The sequence below is a fragment of the Entelurus aequoreus genome, linkage group LG06 (genome assembly GCF_033978785.1).
Source record: "Entelurus aequoreus isolate RoL-2023_Sb linkage group LG06, RoL_Eaeq_v1.1, whole genome shotgun sequence".
NCBI lineage: Eukaryota > Metazoa > Chordata > Actinopteri > Syngnathiformes > Syngnathidae > Entelurus > Entelurus aequoreus.
Genome location: NC_084736.1, coordinates 35,200,686 through 35,219,892, shown reverse-complemented (window position 1 = coordinate 35,219,892; position 19,207 = coordinate 35,200,686). Strand labels below are relative to the sequence as shown.

Below are 19,207 nucleotides of genomic sequence, written 5' to 3'. Positions count from 1 at the left end.
TTAATGAATTGGAAAGAAAATGTTATGACAGTAGCGTATGTGTGTGGCCGTGAGGTGAGTGACGTCAGTGAGTGTGTGGGCGAAAGAAGAGAGGGAGCGGTAGCGTGAGTGCCGGTGGGGACTAGTTTGTTTTGTATTATTTTGTAGTTTATTGTCAAAATATACACTCCCATTGTCCACTTAAATATTTCCAAGATATTTCTTTATTCTTAGACAACGGATTCCCTTCCGTGATTGGTCATTTCTATGGACACAGAAATGACGTCGCCTAAAATTCCGTTTATGGCACATAGTAATGTCGTAATTCAGCTCTGAGTGTGACACTTAAGATTCAGTCCTACACTTCGCTGAAAGTGTGAGTAAGACGCTTGATAACTAACTTTTAAGTGCAGCTTTCAGCGAAGAATTTATTTACTCTTAAGTCAACTCTTAGCAGACTTCTTAGGAGTAATTTTAAGAAGCTTGATAAGTACGGCCCCAGATGTTGGACAAGAGACCAGCAGGTGGTAGCACTACATACAACAGACCAGCAGGTGGCAGCACTACATACAAGAGACCAGCAGGTGGTAGCACTACATACAGCAGACCAGCAGGTGGCAGCACTACATACAAGAGACCAACAGGTGGCAGCACTACATACAGCAGACCAGCAGGTGGCAGCACTACATACAGCAGACCAGCAGGTGGCAGCACTACATACAAGAGACCAGCAGGTGGCAGCACTACATACAAGAGACCAGCAGGTGGCAGCACTACATACAGGAGACCAGCAGGTGGCAGCACTACATACAGGAGACCAGCAGGTGGCAGCACTACATACAAGGGACCAGCAGGTGGCAGCACTACATACAAGAGACCAGCAGGTGGCAGCACTACATTCAACAGACCAGCAGGTGGCAGCACTACATACAAGAGACCAGTAGGTGGCAGCACTACATACAAGAGACCATGTTTTCAACTTTGTCTTTACGCAACACAACATGCATGCAGCCTCCTAACTTTCATTTCTACACTGCTACTGAACAAAGATGTGATGCTAACAAAATGCTAGCTCAACGTGAAGGAAAAGCTGCTTCCGGTTCAAGTTGTCATCACACAGATAAACACACATTTTTGCATTTTGGATGAACATAAATTGTAAACAGCACAAAATACAATTTTATGGCAATATTTTAATGACTATCAACCAGTTTTTGTATGTTTTAAAATCTGCCATGTATAATAAAAATCGAAAAACGGCCCAAATTGTTTTTTGATTTGCGTTTCAGAATTGGAAATAGAATGAACGGAAGGTACACGGACCAGTATCAAATATAAAAAGGTAGACTTAAATTTTTATAAAAGTATCAAACATAAACGGTAGACTTTAATGTTCATAAATAAGTATCAAACATAAGCGGTAGACTTTAATTTTTATGAATAAAGTATCAAATATAAAAGGTAAACTTTAATTTTTATAAAAAAAAGTATCAAATATAAAAGGTAAACTTTCATTTTTATAAATAAAGTATCAAATATAAAAGGTAAACTTTTCTTTGGATAGTAAAGCTGAATTTATTATTCCTCGTTGCTGTCGCGAGAACCTGAATAAAACAGGAAGTCGTTCGTCCCGTCAGCAAAGTAAAAGTGCAGAGTGTAATTGCAAATGTTTATTTGAGACCAACACAAACAGGGAGTTGCATATTAACCCGCGATGGAGAGAGGCGTTGACTTCAGAGCGAACCGACAACACAGACGTCACGACAAAGATCGTCCCAGTGCGAACTGTGACTTTACTTTGAAAGTCCAACCGGAAACGCGTGTGTCGTGGCCGCAGAGTGACCGAGAGGCTGCTTCTTCTGCTCCTTCTTCTTCTTATTCTCCTTCTCCTTCCCCCAGCTGACCACCATGCGGAACCGCAGCCAACGACCGGAAGCGCTCCACCACACGTGCTGACGCCGCAGGTTCGGCTGAGCTGACGGCGGATGGGCCGCAGTCGTCATGCGGGAGAAGGCTGCTCGCTAGCCGGGGAGCTAAGATGAGCACCGACGGAAGTGGCGCGATCAGCCGCCGCATCAAGAACCTGTCAATCAAGCTGAGGGGGCGGGGCCGAGACGCGCGTCAGCAGCTGGACGCCAAGGTGTGTCTGATTGTTTATTATGTGCGTGCACGCGCAGCTCAGGTGTGATAGCTAGCAAGGAGGCTAAAGCTAACTGCTCACTTGACCAACAAGTCGTAGCATAGTCGACAATGATGACGTCATAGTTGATGTGCTGACAACCAAGAGGACTTTCACAGCCGACAATGCTAACAACACGGCCGCACCTTCAACTCCTGCCTCGTCGATAACATGTCATTGTGAGACTCTGACGTCGGCGATGCTAAAAAACGAGAGGTAGCAAGACGACTGAGAGCTAACTTCACCGCTATCAGCTAATAGTAGCCGATAAGGACGACGAGGAAGCAGAGGAACTTCTCTGAGATGGTTTCTCAATTTGTGCAGAAATTCTTCGATTATGAAAAGCAGTTGTTGTTGGTCTCAGATGACCATGGAGGTGCACCTGCTGGATGTGGAGGTCCTGGGCTGGTGTGGTTAAATGTGGTCTGCGGTTGTGAGGCCGGTTGGATGTACTGCCAAATCCTCTGAAAGGCCTAATGGTAGAGGAATGAACATTCAACCGCTGTGGTGGACATTCCTGCAGTCTGCACGCTCCCTCAGAACCTGGGACACCTGTGGCATCGTGCACACCTGTGCAACAATCCTGCTGTGTAATCAGCACCACCTGTGATCATGACTAGAAGCTAACCAGGACACGTGACATTTGTGACCATTGTGATGGAATGTTGGGAGCTGTCTTACAGGATTGGACTTCTCCCCTGCAGGTGACCCTGGAAAAGGTCCTGGGCATCACAGCACCTGGCAACCGAGCGCTGTCATGTGACCCTCGGACTGGACTATTGGCGTATCCCGCGGGGTGAGAAACTTGCATGCCATGTGACTTTTGTGGCAACATCTTTATCAATAACATTGATTGGTGGATCTATCAGAGGCCCGCCCCCGTAGACGGGTGAAGTCTGGAGTTCGGTGCTGTGGTTGGCCAACAACCCAGGGCCATGTTTGATCATTCAGTCTCAACTTGTACCCTAGACCTGTACCCTAGACTAGACTCACATTCACCTCAACCAGCCCCTCTGTCTCTGGAACCAAAGTCCTCCAGAGTAAAGTTTGCTATGGTTGAACTTCTTTTGATACGGTGCCACTTCTCAAACTGTGCCTGAAGTCCAGTTGCATATTCCCTAGGAATGACTCCTATTCTGTACCAGTCCAGAGATGTTAGCTTCTAAAGTGTCCTCAAACGTGTTAGCTTGTGAAACATGTTAGCTTGTAACGTGTCCTCAAACTTGTTAACTTGTACACAGGTTAGCTTGTAAAACATGCTAGCTTGTAAAGGGGCATTAAACTTGTTAACTTGTAAAACTTGTTAGCTTGTAAAACATGCTAGCTTGTAAAGTGTCCTAAAACGTGTTAGCTTGTAAACATGTTAGCTTGTAAAACATGCTAGCTTGTAAAGGGGCATTAAACTTGTTAACTAGTTAGCTTGTAAAACATGCTAGCTTGTAACACATTCTAGCTTGTAAAGTGTCCTAAAACATGTTAGCTTGTAAAACATGCTAGCTTGTATCACATGCTAGCTTGTAAAGTGTCCTAAAACATGTTAGCTTGTAAACATGTTAGCTTGTAACACATGCTAGCTTGTAAAGTGTCCTAAAACATGTTAGCTTGTAAAACATGTTAGCTTGTAAAACATGCTAGCTTGTAAAGGGGCATTCAACTTGTTAGCTTGTGAAACATGCTAGCTTGTAAAGGGGCATTTAACTTGTAAAACTTGTTAGCTTGTAAAACATGCTAGCTTGTAAAGTGTCCTTAAACATGTTAGCTTGTAAAACATGCTAGCTTGTAAAACATGCTAGCTTGTAAAACATGTTAGCTTGTAAAACGTGCTAGCTTGTAAAACGTGCTAGCTTGTAAAACGTGCTAGCTTGTAACACATGCTAGCTTGTAAAGTGTCCTAAAACATGTTAGCTTGTAAACATGTTAGCTTATAAAACATGCTAGCTTGTAAAGGGGCATTAAACTTGTTAGCTTGTAAAACATGCTAGCTTGTAAAGGGGCATTAAACCTGTTAGCATGTAAAACATGCTAGCTTGTAAAACATGTTAGCTTGTAAACATGTTAGCTTGTAAAACATGCTAGCTTGTAAAACATGTTAGCTTGTAAAACATGCTAGCTTGTAAAGGGGCATTAAACTTGTTAGCTTGTAAAACATGTCAGCTTTTGGGTGAGAACCAGTTGGACTCAATGAAAGGAGGGTCCTTGTGCACAGGTGTGTGGTGGTCCTGCTGCATCCTCGCAAGAACAAACAATGCCACATTTTCAACACGTGGAGGTAAGTCTATGGTGTGTCCCGCCGTTGCCACGGTTACCGACGTGTCGGCCCGCAGGAAGACCATCACCACGCTGGCGTTCTCCCCGGACGGCAAGCACGTGGTCACCGGCGAGGTGAGTGGCGTGACGTGTCCCCGTCCCCGTTTTTAGGCCCTAATGTGACACGTGGCGGTCCTCAGAGCGGCCACTTGCCAGCGGTGCGCGTGTGGGAGGTGACGAGCGGCGCCCAGGTGACCAAGCTCCAGGAGCACAAATATGGCGTGGCCTGCGTGATCTTCTCTCCCAACGGCAAATATATCATCAGCGTGGGATACCAGCATGACATGATGGTCCACGTGTGGAACTGGAAGGTACCTGGCTCACATCACCTGTAGCCCCAGGTGTCTGACTTCCTGTGTGTGTGCAGAAAGACGTGGTGGTGGCCGCCAACAAGGTGTCCAGTAAGGTGACGGCCGTCTCCTTCTCACACGACAGCTCCTACTTTGTGACGGCAGGAAACCGTCACCTCAAGTTCTGGTACCTGGACCACAGTAAGACGTCCAAGGTGAGTCACGTCCGTGTCCGACAGGAAGTCACGTGACCATGTGAGCTTCCCCACACGCAGGGGAACGCCACCGTGCCTCTGCTGGGGCGTTCAGGGCTGCTGGGAGAACTCAGGAACAACTTCTTCTGTGACGTGGGCTGTGGGCGGGGCCAGCAGGCGTCCTTCACCTTCTGCATCACTACCTCGGGTCTGCTGGTCCAGTTCGACCAGCGCCGCCTGCTGGACAAGTGGGTGGAGCTCCGGGTGGGTCCCCTGTCCAAAGTGGATGAAGTTGTGTGAGGTTGTGTGACGCGGTGCTGGTGCTTGTGCAGGCGGCACAGGCTACTTGTTTGTGCGTCACGGACCAGCTGATTTTCTGCGGTTGCTCCGACGGCGCCGTGCGCGCCTTCAGCCCCCTGACGTTGCACTTCATCTGCACTTTGCCCCGCCCACACTTCCTGGGCGTGGACGTTGCTGCAATGACCGACATCAGGTAACCCGCTCAGCTGTCCCGCGGGGGCAACCTTGTCCCTCTGAGCTCATCCCGCTCTCCCCCCAGTCAGCTGTTCTCCTGCAGGGCGGACGCGCGCTATCCTGACACGGTGGCCGTGACCTACGACCCCAGCAACCACTGGCTGTCGTGCATCTACAACGACCACAGCGTCTACGTGTGGGACGTGGGAGACCTCCGGCGGGTGGGCAAACTCTACTCGGCGCTCTACCACGCCTCATGTGTGTGGAGTCTAGAGGTAAGGGTCTAAGGTCTTTGAGACCGCTGATGACTAGCACGTCCCCGTCTGGCCTACAGGTGTTTCCCCAGGAGGGCGGGGTCACGGGAGCAGAAAAGCTGGTCTTGGCCCCGGGCTGCTTCCTGTCCTGCTCGTCAGACAACACCATCCGTGTGTGGACCGTAGACGGGCGCCACTCCTTGCAGGCCAACGTTTTGAGCCATGTAGGAGCACGCACGTGCACGTGCACCAGTCTGCAAGTAACGCTGACCTCCGACCCCTTCAGGATCTGCACACGGTCATCTATGTGGACCACAATGCGGCCAGCCTCCTGGACACGGACAGTGTCTCAGTCGCTGAGGGCCCACAGTGCGAGCAGAGTCGCGGGGGAATCAGGACCCTGCGGATCAGTCCTGATGGACGCCACCTGGCCTCAGGAGACCGCATGGGTGTCCTCAGGTCTGTGACCACACCCCATAAAGAAGCAGGAAGTTCATCTTGTCACCTAATGTCTGTTTCTATACCTGTGTCCGTGTCCACACCTGTGTTTGGTGTGGGTGTGTAACTACCTGTGTCTGTGCCTCTACCTTGTGCACCTTTGTCTATACCTGTGTCCACACCTGTGTCTGTGTGTGCCTGTGTCTATACCTATGTCCATGCCTGTGTCTGTGTGTTTCTGCCTCTACCTGGTGCACCTGTGTCCATGCCTGTGTCTGGTGTGGGTGTGTAACTACCTGTGCCTGTGTGCCTGTGTCTATGCATGTGTCTGTGCCTGTACATGGTGTGCCTGTGTCTATGCGTGTGTCTGTGCCTCTACCTCTGCCTGTACATGGTGTGCCTGTGTCTTTTTCTCGTGTGGGTGTGTACCTGCCTGTGCCTCTGTGTCTATGCGTGGGCCTCTGTCTGGACCTGTGCCTGTTACTGCGTGTCTGCCTATGCCTGTATCTCTACCTATGCCTGTACCTCTGCCACTGCCTGTGCCTCTGCCTGTACCTCTACCTGTGCCTCTGCCTGTGCCTGTACCTCTACCTATGCCTGTACCTCTACCTATGACTGTGTCTGTACCTCTACCTCTACCTGTGCCGGGTCTGCCTCTACCTGTGCCTGTACCTCTACCTGTGCCGGGTCTGCCTATACCTGTGCCTGTACCTCTACCTATGCCTGTACCTGTACCTGTGCCTGTGCCGGGTGTGCCTGTTCCTGGGGCCATTCCTGTGTCAGGGTCCTAGACCTGCACGCCATGGAGGAGATTGTCAACGTTCAGGCGCATGACTCTGAGATTCTTAGTCTGGACTTCTCCCAGGCGGAGACAGGTAAGTGTCAAGTGACCGAATCCAAGCCTGCGATTGGCCGATAGTAACCGTGTCACATGACCGCACCTGTCAGGCGTCCACTTTTTGGCCACGGCCGGTCGAGATCGCCTCATCCACGTGTTGGACGCGGCGGCGGACTACCGTCTGGTCCAAACACTGGACGAACACTCCTCGTCCATCACCGCCGTCAGATTCGCTGGTTGGTGACCTCTGACCCCGCCAGCAGCCTCTCCTGTGTAAAGCGTGACATCATCACTTCGTGCTTCCTGCCTTGCAGCCAGCGGGGGCAAAGTGCGACTGATCAGCTGCGGCGCGGACAAGAGCGTCTACTTCCGCAGCGGCCAAGAGGTGTGGTCCTCCCGCCAAGTTAGCACTTCCTGTTGCTAACCTTGTACTCCCCGGCCGAGTTAGCACTTCTTGTTGCTAACCTTGGACTCCCCACGCAGACGGACCACGGTCTGGAGTTCACTCGGACGCACCACGTGGCGAGGAAGACCACGCTCTATGACATGGACGTGGAGCCCACCAGGAAATATGCCGCCATTGGCTGCCAGGACCGCAGCATCAGGTGAGACTCCGCCCCCTTTCTGAAGACCATGAGGATGAGGATGTCCGTCCTGCAGGATCTTCAACATCAGCAACAGCAAACAGAAGAAGATTTTCAAAGGCTCTCAGGGAGAAGATGGAACGCTCATCAAGGTGCGGCCTGTTGACATGGTAACCAACCAGGAAGTCTCATTCTCTGCCTCCTCTGCAGGTCACCATCGACCCCTCGGGTCTCTACATCGCCACTTCCTGTTCCGACAAGAGCATCAACATCTTCGACTTGTACTCCGGCCAGTCTGTGGCCACCGTCTTTGGACACTCAGGTGGGTCGTGTGTGTGTGTGTGTGTGTGTGTGTGTGTGTGTGTGTGTGTGTGTGTGTGTGTGTGTGTGTGTGTGTGTGTGTGTGTGTGTGTGTGTGTGTGTGTGTGTGTGTGTGTGTGTGTGTGTGTGTGTGTGTGTGTGTGTGTGTGTGTGTGTGTGTGTGTGTGTGTGTGTGTGTGTGTGTGTGTGTGTGTGTGTGGCCACCGTCTTTGGACACTCGGCTGGGTCCTGTGGGTGTGTTAACAGTCTGCTCTTCGTGTGTGTGTGTCAGAGGTGGTGACTGGCTTGAAGTTCAGCAACGACTGCACACGCCTCATCAGTGTGTCAGGAGACAGGTACGCTACACTGACCCTCATGTGGTCACATACCATGAGTCACACTTGTGTGTGCGTGTGTTTGTGTGCGTGCATGTGTGTGTGTGTGTACATGTGTGTGTGCGTGTAGCTGCATCTTCGTGTGGCGTCTGAGCCCACAGATGACGCTGAAGATGCAGCAGCGGCTGGCTGACCTAAGACCCTCCCTCTCGGGTGGCGTGTCCCACAATGCACCTCAGCGGGCGGCAAAGTTCAGGTGAGGTAGATTATCGCCTGTGTGGTTCCCATGGAAACGGCGGATGACGTCATACGCTGTTGGTGCCGCAGGGAGGCGGAGTGTCCCCCCCATGCCATGTCTTCTGACAGCGAGGAGGAGGAGGAGGAGGAGGAGGAGGAGCCAGCTGGTCTCAGCAGGGTGGAGGAGAACGCAGGTGTGTTGACATAGCAACGTGGAAAACAGTTGAAAGTTGAGGCAGTAATGGAACTTTGCTTGCAGCTGACACGTCACATGACAGGAAGTCAGGCTGCATGATGGTGAGTGACTTTTAACCCACCAGTGCTATATTGTCTGCATCTTTTTGTTAGCTTGTGGTGTTATATATCGTTAGCATCTTTTTGTTAGTTTGCAGTTTTAATATTGATAGCATCTTTTTGTTAGCTTGTGGTGTTATATATTGTTAGCATCTTTTTGTTAGCTTGTGGTGTTTTATATTGTTAGCATCTTTTTGTTAGCTTGTGGTGTTTTATATTGTTAGCATATTTTTGTTAGCTTGTGGTGTTTTATATTGTCAGCATATTTTTGTTAGTTAGCTGTTTTAATATTGTTAGCATCTTTTTGTTAGCTTGCTATGTTTTTTCAGCCTCCTTCAGAAGGACGACTCCCTCGGCGCCGCTGGTCCAGGAAGTCGGGCGGCGCCGGCGATGTTCTGACAGTGAAGTCCATGTTGGACCTGAGACAACTGGATGCGGAGACCGAGGTTGCGTCACACGCTTCCATCCATCCATCCTCCATACTTGCCAAAAAGGATTTCCTTAGTGAAATGTCCATCTGTCCCTCCTAATGAAGACGCTCTGCAGTAGTGGCAGCCCGATGGGGACCTGGGTCTCAGGGGCTGGGCTTCACAAGACCAATCAGCTGAAAGGAAGTAGCATCAGTTTGCAGGTCAGTGGCTGAAACCGGTAACCCTGGTTCTGATTGGACCTTCAAGTTCTGACCCTGGTTCCACCCGCTCAGGTGGAGCATGTGGAGGTAAGGACCAATCACAGACCGGACTTCATGTCCAATCAGAGCCCAGAGAAGGAAGAGACAGTGTTGTTTCCCGACCAGTGGGAGGAGAGCATGAGCAGGTAGACCGCCGTCCTCATGTCCTCCCGCCTGTCATGGCCATCACACGCTAGACTAAGTCCGCTTTCTGCAGTGACTTTGAGGTGAAGGGGACGTGTAGTGTAGCTGTAGCTGGACAGCGGGACAAACCGAGCCCAGACAGTGGCTGCTCGCTCAGATTCAATTCCAGAACCTCAAGTCCACACCCGGGAGCAGAAGGTGTGGCCTCAGATCAGGATGTTGGCCCAGTACAGGTAAGTCAAGAAGTCTGTTTTGTCTCTCGTCAGACTCGGAACAGCTCAGTGAGGACGGCGACTCGCTGGACGACGAGGTGGACGCTGGACTCGTCCCTCAGACTCCGGACCAGGAAGCCTTCCTGAAGAAACACTTTGTCACGCTGGCCGACGTCGCAGGTGACTCTGCTCCGAGTCCAAAGGTGCACGTGACACATGTGTCTATTGTTTTGGCAGACGGACCGAGCAGAACCGCTCACAGCTCCAATGAAAGCCTCAGCATCTCGTCCAAGTTCCTCTCCCAGAACTCTGCTGCAAGGTACGAGCCGACCTCCTCTGGTTCACCTTTCATTTGTGCTCCTCTCGGGTTCTGCTCCTCAGTCGGATCGTACCTTGGTCTCAGACCGGGTCGGAAGCCAGGGAGAAGAAGTCCCGTCCTCTGGTCTCTGAGGTCCATCATTTGAGGGACGAGAACAAGGACCAGTGTCAAAAGGAAAGTCGTCTTCTGGAGGATGAGGTGCAGGACCTCCACAGCAAGAAGGTGGTGGAGTCGAGAAAGGAAGTGGGAGTAGTCTTCCAGGCGGTGGAGCCAGGTAGCACCAGAACACATCCGCAGGCCCAAAGTGACGAATTGTGTTGTTTTATTTCTGGCTCTTTTTCAGACTGTGTCTCACCTTTGCCCTCTGGTCTGTGTGGAGGCGTGTCTCTTCAACGTCCCACTAGCCTCCCATCTGGCCCCCGCCGCCACTTCGCCTCTTCTCCCCACCAGGAAAGTGTTGCCATGACCACGCTCAGGAAGCCCTCCCCATGGGCGGGGGGGTCGCGCTCCTACATGAGCCCCACCACCAGCTCCATGGCCAAGATGTCCCGCTCCGTCTCGCTGGGCGACGCCCTGGACCGAGCCTCCTTGGACCCTTCGGTGGGGGCGACGGGGGCCGGGTTCTCCTGTCTGATTACCCCTCAAGCCACGCCCCCACAAGCGGCCCCCGCTCCAGTTCTAGTCAGCTGTCCTTTTTCCTCCCCGAGTTGGCAGGGAAACCAGCCCACCCCGTCCCCTCGCTTCCTCCACGCTCGTTTGCCAGCGGCGCCACTTCCCGACAAACCTTCCATCAAGACCGCCCCCTCTGGGCCCCCTCCCGTCCCTGGCCCCACCCTGCTGGAGGAGGCTGGCGGCGGCACGAAGCCAAAGGACGACGCAGGTTTGGAACCTTCTACTTTTCCTCATCCCTTCATCCTGTCATCTTTCCGTCTGGCCTTCATCATTCCTCTTCTTCCTCTCTGTCACCGGCCGGTGAGACTCCTCCCCGTTTACCTTTCCGCCCTACCCACCTGTCACATGACCCGTGCGTATGGTCTGTTTGACTCCCCTCTCGCTGCAGACCGGCCAATGAGCGTGGAGGAGTGCCAGGCGCTGACCAGTGAGCTGCTGAGCTGCTTCAAGCGAGCCACACACCTGTACAGGAAGGTACGCCCCTCAACTTCCTGTCCTGCTTTCTCAGCCACAATGACCACCTTGCTTCTCGCAGATGAGCGCCTCCTGTTCCGAAGACTCCACCCCCGAGCAGAGTCACGTGACCCAGCACCTATCAGAGGCCCTTCAGGCCATGAGGGCGGAGCTTGAGTCTCTGCAACTGGGGTCTGGCGGGGGGCTTTTGGAAGTGGCGGGCCAAGAACGGACGGCGGCGTTGCTGGAGGAGTACTCGCTTCTGCTGCTTCAAGCGGTCAACCGGAAGCTCCGCCCCCTGGAGGACACCTAGACCCGCACCTTTTACACCTGACTTCCTGTGTGAAGAAGGCGCAAAAAACACTGTCTGCCGTTTGAACAAACTTTGGTGGAAACCATTTTGAAATAAATGTGCTGCTTCCTGTTTACAAAGATTGTGTTTTTGCAGGCACACACATGCGCATGTTGAAGGTGATGGTGACGTCATCGCACACGTACAATTCTCAATTATTTACCAGTAACTCCCCAAAAAGTAGGAGTATAACCTCCGTAGCTGCCATGTTTTGAAAGACGTCCAGGTTCAGACGAGAGCAATGATTGGTGTTAGCGCCGCCCACTGTCTTTAATATAATAGGAGTCATATGCTAGCGCCACCTGCAGGGAGAGGCTTAGGGCCGCAGCGCATCCAAGGTGATCCAAAGTGTCTTTGGGGTAAATATAATTGAATAATTGAGGTGGTGCCTCACACCTACTGACCTGACATCCTTGGATGGTGGACATGTCATGCAGGTAATCAGCTGCAGGTGTGGCACACCAACTTTTCACTGGAGTTACCCAAAAGGTGTCCTTGACACCCACCAAATGTTTACTCAATACATCCAGTCTACGGTTTCCTTCTTCCTTGTCTTTTCCAGAAGATGGTTTTGACTTGTGTGGTGACTGTCCTCCTGAAGTCACACTTGGTTGTGGTAGATCTTAACAATATCGTCTAGTTTTAGACCTTGGGTGTGGTAGATCTTAACGATATCGTCCAGTTTGAGACCTTGGGTGTGGTAGATCTTAACGATATCGTCCAGTTTGAGACCTTGGGTGTGGTAGATCTTAATGATATCATCCAGTTTGAGACTTTGGGTGTGGTAGATCTTAATGATATCGTCCAGTTTGAGACCTTGGGTGTGGTAGATCTTAACGTTATCATCCAGTTTGAGACCTTGGGTGTGGTAGATCTTAACGATATCGCCCAGTTTGAGACCTTGGGCACTGGTAGATCGTAACGATATCGTCCAGTTTGAGACCTTGGGTGTGGTACATCTTAACGATATCGTCCAGTTTGAGACCTTGGGTGTGGTACATCTTAACGATATCGTCCAGTTGGGTGAGCTTGGCAGGGAGATGTGACTTTAGTGAGCGAACCAAGTCTTTTGAACGATGACAACCAATTGGCAGTTGCGAGTCATTTGTCTGAGAGCCAGTTGACACTGCAGTTTGTTCAGCAAGTCCTACCACATAAGGACCATAATAGATTTTATTCAGAAGATTTTGATGCAAGTCATGTACTTGCAGCAGACTGGAAGTTCCTGCAGAAGATAACCTGGACAGCGGAGAAGATCATTGGCCACCCTCTGCCTTCCCTAAAGGACATTGCTCAATCTTGCTGCCTCGGCACAGCAAAGACAATCTGGCTAGTCACCTCTCACCCTGGTCAGCACATGTTCAACCTGCTGCCATCAGACATTGCACATCCTGGTCAGCACTTGTTCAACCTGCTGCCATCAGACATATCTAACCCTGGTCAGCACTTTTCAACCTGCTGCCATCAGACATCGCTCATCCTGGTCAGCACTTGTTTAACCTGCTACCATCAGACATCTCACCCTGGCCAGAACTTGTTTATCCTGCTGCCATCAGACATTTCTCACCCTGGTCAGCACCTGTTCAACCTGCTGCCATCAGACATCTCTAACCCTGGTCAGCACTTGTTCAACCTGCTACCATCAGACAGTTCTAACTCTGGTCAGCACTTGTTCAACCTGCTGCCATCAGTTGTTAAACCTGCTGCCATCAGACATCTCTCACCCTGGTCAGAACTTGTTCAACCTGCTGCCATCAGACATCAGTCACCCTGGTCAGCACTTTTCAACCTGCTGCCATCAGACATCTCTAACCCTGACCAGAACATGTTCAACCTGCTGCCATCAGACATTTCTCACCCTGGTCAGCACTTGTTCAACCTGCTGCCATCAGACATCGCTCACCCTGGTCAGTAATTGTTCAACCTGCTGACATCAGTTGTTCAACCTGCTGCCATTAGACATCTCTCACCCTGCTCAGCACTTTTCAACCTGCTGCCATCAGACATCTCTAACCCTGGCCAGAACTTGTTCAACCTGCTGCCATCAGACATCTCTATCCCTGGTCAGCACTTGTTCAACCTGCTGCGATCAGACATCTCTCACCCGAGTCAGCACTTGTTCAACCTGCTGCCATCAGACATTGCTCACCCTGGTCAGCACTTGTTCAACCTGCTGCCATCAGACATCTCTAACCCTGGTCAGTACTTGTTCAAGCTGCTGCCGTCAGTTGTTAAACCTGCTGCCATCAGATATCTCTCACCCTGGTCAGCACTTGTTCAACCTGCTGCCATCAACCATCGCTCACCCTGGTCAGAACGTGTACAACCTGCTGCAACCAGACATCTCTCACCCTGGTCAGCACTTTTCAACCTGCTGCCATTTGACATCGCTAACCCTGGCCAGAACTTGTTCAACCTGCTGCCATTAGACATCTCTAACCCTGGCCAGAACTTGTTCAACCTGCTGCCATCAGACATCGCTCACCCTGGTCAGCACTTGTTTAACCTGCTGCCATCAGACATTACTCACCCTGGTCAGTACTTGTTCAACCTGCTGCCATCAGTTGTTAAACCTGCTGCCATCAGACATCTCTAACCCTGGTCAGCACTTGTTCAACCTGCTACCATCAGACATCTTTAACTCTGGTCAGCACTTGTTCAACCTGTTGCCATCAGACATCTCTAACCCTGGTCAGCACTTGTTCAACCTGCTGCCATCAGACATCTCTCACCCTGGTCAGCACTTTTCAACCTGCTGCCATTTGACATCTCTAACCCTGGCCAGAACTTGTTCAACCTGCTGCCATTAGACATCTCTAACCCTGGCCAGAACTTGTTCAACCTGCTGCCATCAGACATTTCTCACCCTGGTCAGCACCTGTTCAACCTGCTGCCATCAGACATCTCTAACCCTGGTCAGCACTTGTCAACCTGCTGCCATCAGGCGTCTCTAACCCTGGTCATTACTTGTTCAACCTGCTGCCATCAGTTGTTAAACCTGCTGCCATCAGACATCTCTCACCCTGGTCAGCACCTGTTCAACCTGCTGCCATCAGACATCTCTCACTCTGGTCAGCACTTGTTCAACCTGCTGCCATTAGACATCACTCACCCTGGTCAGCACTTTTCAACCTGCTGCCATCAGACATCTCTAACCCTGGCCAGAACATGTTCAACCTGCTGCCATCAGACATTTCTCACCCTGGTCAGCACTTGTTCAACATGCTGCCATCAGACATCTCTAACCCTGGCCAGAACCTGTTCAACCTGCTGCCATCAACCATTTCTTACCCTGGTCAATACTTGTTCAACCTACTGCCATCAGACATCGCTCACCCTGGTCAGTACTTTTCAACCTGCTGCCATCAGACATCTCTAACCCTGGCCAGAACTTGGTCAACCTGCTGCCATCAGACATCGCTCACCCTGGTCAGCACTTGTTCAACCTGCTGCCATCAGACATCTCTAACCCTGGTCAGCACTTGTTTATCCTGCTGCCATCAGACATTTCTCACCCTGGTCAGCACCTGTTCAACCTGCTGCCATCAGACATCTCTAACCCTGGTCAGCACTTGTTCAACCTGCTACCATCAGACAGTTTTAACTCTGGTCAGCACTTGTTCAACCTGCTGCCATCAGACATCTCTAACCCTGGCCAGAACTTGTTCAACCTGCTGCCATCAGACATCTCTCACCCTGGTCAGCACTTGTTCAACCTGCTGCCATCAGACATCGCTCACCCTGGTCAGCACTTGTTCAACCTGCTGCCATCAGACATCTCTAACCCTGGTCAGCACTTGTTTATCCTGCTGCCATCAGACATTTCTCACCCTGGTCAGCACCTGTTCAACCTGCTGCCATCAGACATCTCTAACCCTGGTCAGCACTTGTCAACCTGCTGCCATCAGGCGTCTCTAACCCTGGTCATTACTTGTTCAACCTGCTGCCATCAGTTGTTAAACCTGCTGCCATCAGACATCTCTCACCCTGGTCAGCACCTGTTCAACCTGCTGCCATCAGACATCTCTCACTCTGGTCAGCACTTGTTCAACCTGCTGCCATTAGACATCACTCACCCTGGTCAGCACTTTTCAACCTGCTGCCATCAGACATCTCTAACCCTGGCCAGAACATGCTCAACCTGCTGCCATCAGACATTTCTCACCCTGGTCAGCACTTGTTCAACATGCTGCCATCAGACATCTCTAACCCTGGCCAGAACCTGTTCAACCTGCTGCCATCAACCATTTCTTACCCTGGTCAATACTTGTTCAACCTACTGCCATCAGACATCGCTCACCCTGGTCAGTACTTTTCAACCTGCTGCCATCAGACATCTCTAACCCTGGCCAGAACTTGGTCAACCTGCTGCCATCAGACATCGCTCACCCTGGTCAGCACTTGTTCAACCTGCTGCCATCAGACATCTCTAACCCTGGTCAGCACTTGTTTATCCTGCTGCCATCAGACATTTCTCACCCTGGTCAGCACCTGTTCAACCTGCTGCCATCAGACATCTCTAACCCTGGTCAGCACTTGTTCAACCTGCTACCATCAGACAGTTTTAACTCTGGTCAGCACTTGTTCAACCTGCTGCCATCAGACATCTCTAACCCTGGCCAGAACTTGTTCAACCTGCTGCCATCAGACATCTCTCACCCTGGTCAGCACTTGTTCAACCTGCTGCCATCAGACATTTCTAACCCTGGTCAGCACTTGTTCAACCTGCTGCCATCAGACATCTCTAACCCTGGTCAGCACTTGTTCAACCTGCTGCCATCAGACATCGCTCACCCTGGTCAGCACTTTTCAACCTGCTGCCATCAGACATTTCTAACCCTGGTCAGCACTTGTCAACCTGCTGCCATCAGACATCTCTCACCCTGGTCAGCACTTGTTCAACCTGCTGCCATCAGACATCGCTCACCCTGGTCAGCACTTTTCAACCTGCTGCCATCAGACATCGCTCATCCTGGTCAGCACTTGTTCAACCTGCTGCCATCAGACATCCCTCACCATGGTCAGCACTTTTCAACCTGATGCCATCAGACATCTGTAACCCTGGCCAGAACTTGTTTATCCTGCTGCCATCAGACGTTTCTCACCCTGGTAAGCACCTGTTCAACCTGCTGCCATCAGACATCACTCACCCTGGTCAGCACTTTTCAACCTGCTACCATCAGACATCTCTAAACCTGGCACGAACATGTTCAACCTGCTGCCATCAGACATTTCTCACCCTGGTCAGCACTTGTTCAACATGCTGCCATCAGACATCTCTCACCCTGGTCAGCACTTTTCAACCTGCTGCCATCAGACATCTCTACCCCTGGCCAGAACTTGTTCAACCTGCTGCCATCAGACATCTCTAACCCTGATCAGCACTTGTTCAACCTGCTGCCATCAGACATCTCTCACCCTGGTCAGCACCTGTTCAACCTGCTGCCATCAGACATCTCTCACTCTGGTCAGCACTTGTTCAACCTGCTGCCATCAGACATCACTCACCCTGGTCAGCACTTTTCAACCTGCCGCCATCAGACATCTCTAACCCTGGCCAGAACATGTTCAACCTGCTGCCATCAGACATTTCTCACCCTGGTCAGCACTTGTTCAACATGCTGCCATCAGACATCTCTCACCCTGGTCAGCACTTTTCAACCTGCTGCCATCAGACATCTCTCACCCTGGTCAGCACTTGTTCAACCTGCTGCCATTAGACATCTCTCACCCTGCTCAGCACTTTTCAACCTGCTGCCATCAGACATCTCTAACCCTGGCCAGAACTTGGTCAACCTGCTGCCATCAGACATCGCTCACCCTGGTCAGCACTTGTTCAACCTGCTGCCATCAGACATCTCTAACCCTGGTCAGCACTTGTTTATCCTGCTGCCATCAGACATTTCTCACCCTGGTCAGCACCTGTTCAACCTGCTGCCATCAGACATCTCTAACCCTGGTCAGCACTTGTTCAACCTGCTACCATCTGACAGTTTTAACTCTGGTCAGCACTTGTTCAACCTGCTGCCATCAGACATCTCTAACCCTGGCCAGAACTTGTTCAACCTGCTGCCATCAGACATCTCTCACCCTGGTCAGCACTTGTTCAACCTGCTGCCATCAGACATTTCTAACCCTGGTCAGCACTTGTTCAACCTGCTGCCATCAGACATCTCTCACCCTGGTCAGCACTTGTTCAACCTGCTGCCATCAGACATTTCTAACCCTGGTCAGCACTTGGTCAACCTGCTGCCATCAGACATCGCTCACCCTGGTCAGCACTTTTCAACCTGCTGCCATCAGACATCGCTCATCCTGGTCAGCACTTGTTCAACCTGCTGCCATGAGACATATCTCACCCTGGTCAGCTCTTGTTCAACCTGCTGCCATCAGACATCACTCACCATGGTCAGCACTTTTCAACCTGATGCCATCAGACATCTGTAACCCTGGCCAGAACTTGTTTATCCTGCTGCCATCAGACGTTTCTCACCCTGGTCAGCACCTGTTCAACCTGCTGCCATCAGACATCACTCACCCTGGTCAGCACTTTTCAACCTGCTGCCATCAGACATCTCTAAACCTGGCACGAACATGTTCAACCTGCTGCCATCAGACATTTCTCACCCTGGTCATCACTTGTTCAACATGCTGCCATCAGACATCTCTCACCCTGGTCAGCACTTTTCAACCTGCTGCCATCAGACATCTCTACCCCTGGCCAGAACTTGTTAAACCTGCTGCCATCAGACATCTCTCACCCTGGTCAGCACTTGTTCAACCTGCTGCCATCAGACATTTCTCACCCTGGTCAGCACTTGTTCAACCTGCTGCCATCAGTTGTTCAACCTGCTGCCATTAGACATCTCTCAGCCTGCTCAGCACTTTTCAACCTGCTGCCATCAGACATCTCTAACCCTGGCCAGAACTTGTTCAACCTGCTGCCATCAGACATCTCTCACCCTGGTCAGCACTTGTTCAACCTGCTGCAATCAGACATCTCTCACCCGAGTCAGCACTTGATTCAACCTGCTACCATCAGACATTGCTCACCCTGGTCAGCACTTGTTCAACCTGCTGCCATCAGACATCTCTCACCCTGGTCAGCACTTGTTCAACCTGCTGCCATCAGACATCTCTAACCCTGGCCAGAACTTGTTCAACCTGCTGCCATCAGACATCTGTAACCCTGTTCAGCACTGGTTCAACCTGCTGTCATCAGACATCTCTAACCCTGGTCAGCACTTTTTCAACCTGGTGCCATCAGACATTGCTCACCCTGGTCAGTACTTGTTCAACCTGCTGCCATCAGTTGTTAAACCTGCTGCCATCAGACATCTCTAACCCTGGTCAGCACTTGTTCAACTTGTTGCCATCAGACATCTCTAACCCTGGTCAGCACTTGTTCAACCTGCTGCCATCAGACATCTCTCACCCTGGTCAGCACTTTTCAACCAGCTGCCATTTAACATCTCTAACCCTGGCCAGAACTTGTTCAACCTGCCGCCATTAGACACCTCTAACCCTGGCCAGAACTTGTTCAACCTGCTGCCATCAGACATCTCTAACCCTGATCAGCACTTGTTCAGCAGACATCTCTAACCCTGATCAGCACTTGTTCAACCTGCTGCCATCAGACATCTCTAACCCTGGTCAGCACTTGTTCAACCTGCTGCCATCAG

The 19,207-nt window shown here is 51.2% G+C and overlaps 1 protein-coding gene across 1 annotated transcript; it reads left to right on the top strand.

Moving 5' to 3' along the window:
- Positions 1 to 1,727: 1,727 nt before the first annotated feature.
- Positions 1,728 to 11,595, top strand: mapkbp1 (mitogen-activated protein kinase binding protein 1). The gene is made up of 30 exons (XM_062050619.1): positions 1,728 to 2,119; positions 2,863 to 2,954; positions 4,365 to 4,427; positions 4,483 to 4,540; positions 4,606 to 4,776; positions 4,833 to 4,970; positions 5,031 to 5,213; positions 5,282 to 5,442; positions 5,509 to 5,698; positions 5,758 to 5,901; positions 5,964 to 6,136; positions 6,899 to 6,990; positions 7,064 to 7,189; positions 7,268 to 7,338; positions 7,437 to 7,558; positions 7,614 to 7,689; positions 7,748 to 7,859; positions 8,130 to 8,193; positions 8,303 to 8,428; positions 8,500 to 8,603; positions 8,669 to 8,706; positions 9,033 to 9,149; positions 9,239 to 9,334; positions 9,407 to 9,519; positions 9,591 to 9,715; positions 9,784 to 10,048; positions 10,111 to 10,322; positions 10,392 to 10,928; positions 11,109 to 11,194; positions 11,256 to 11,595. Exons 1-30 carry the CDS (start codon positions 2,018 to 2,020, stop codon positions 11,484 to 11,486), a joined length of 4,188 nt encoding a protein of 1,395 aa, XP_061906603.1. The 5' UTR covers positions 1,728 to 2,017; the 3' UTR covers positions 11,487 to 11,595.
- The last annotated feature ends 7,612 nt before the right edge of the window (positions 11,596 to 19,207 follow it).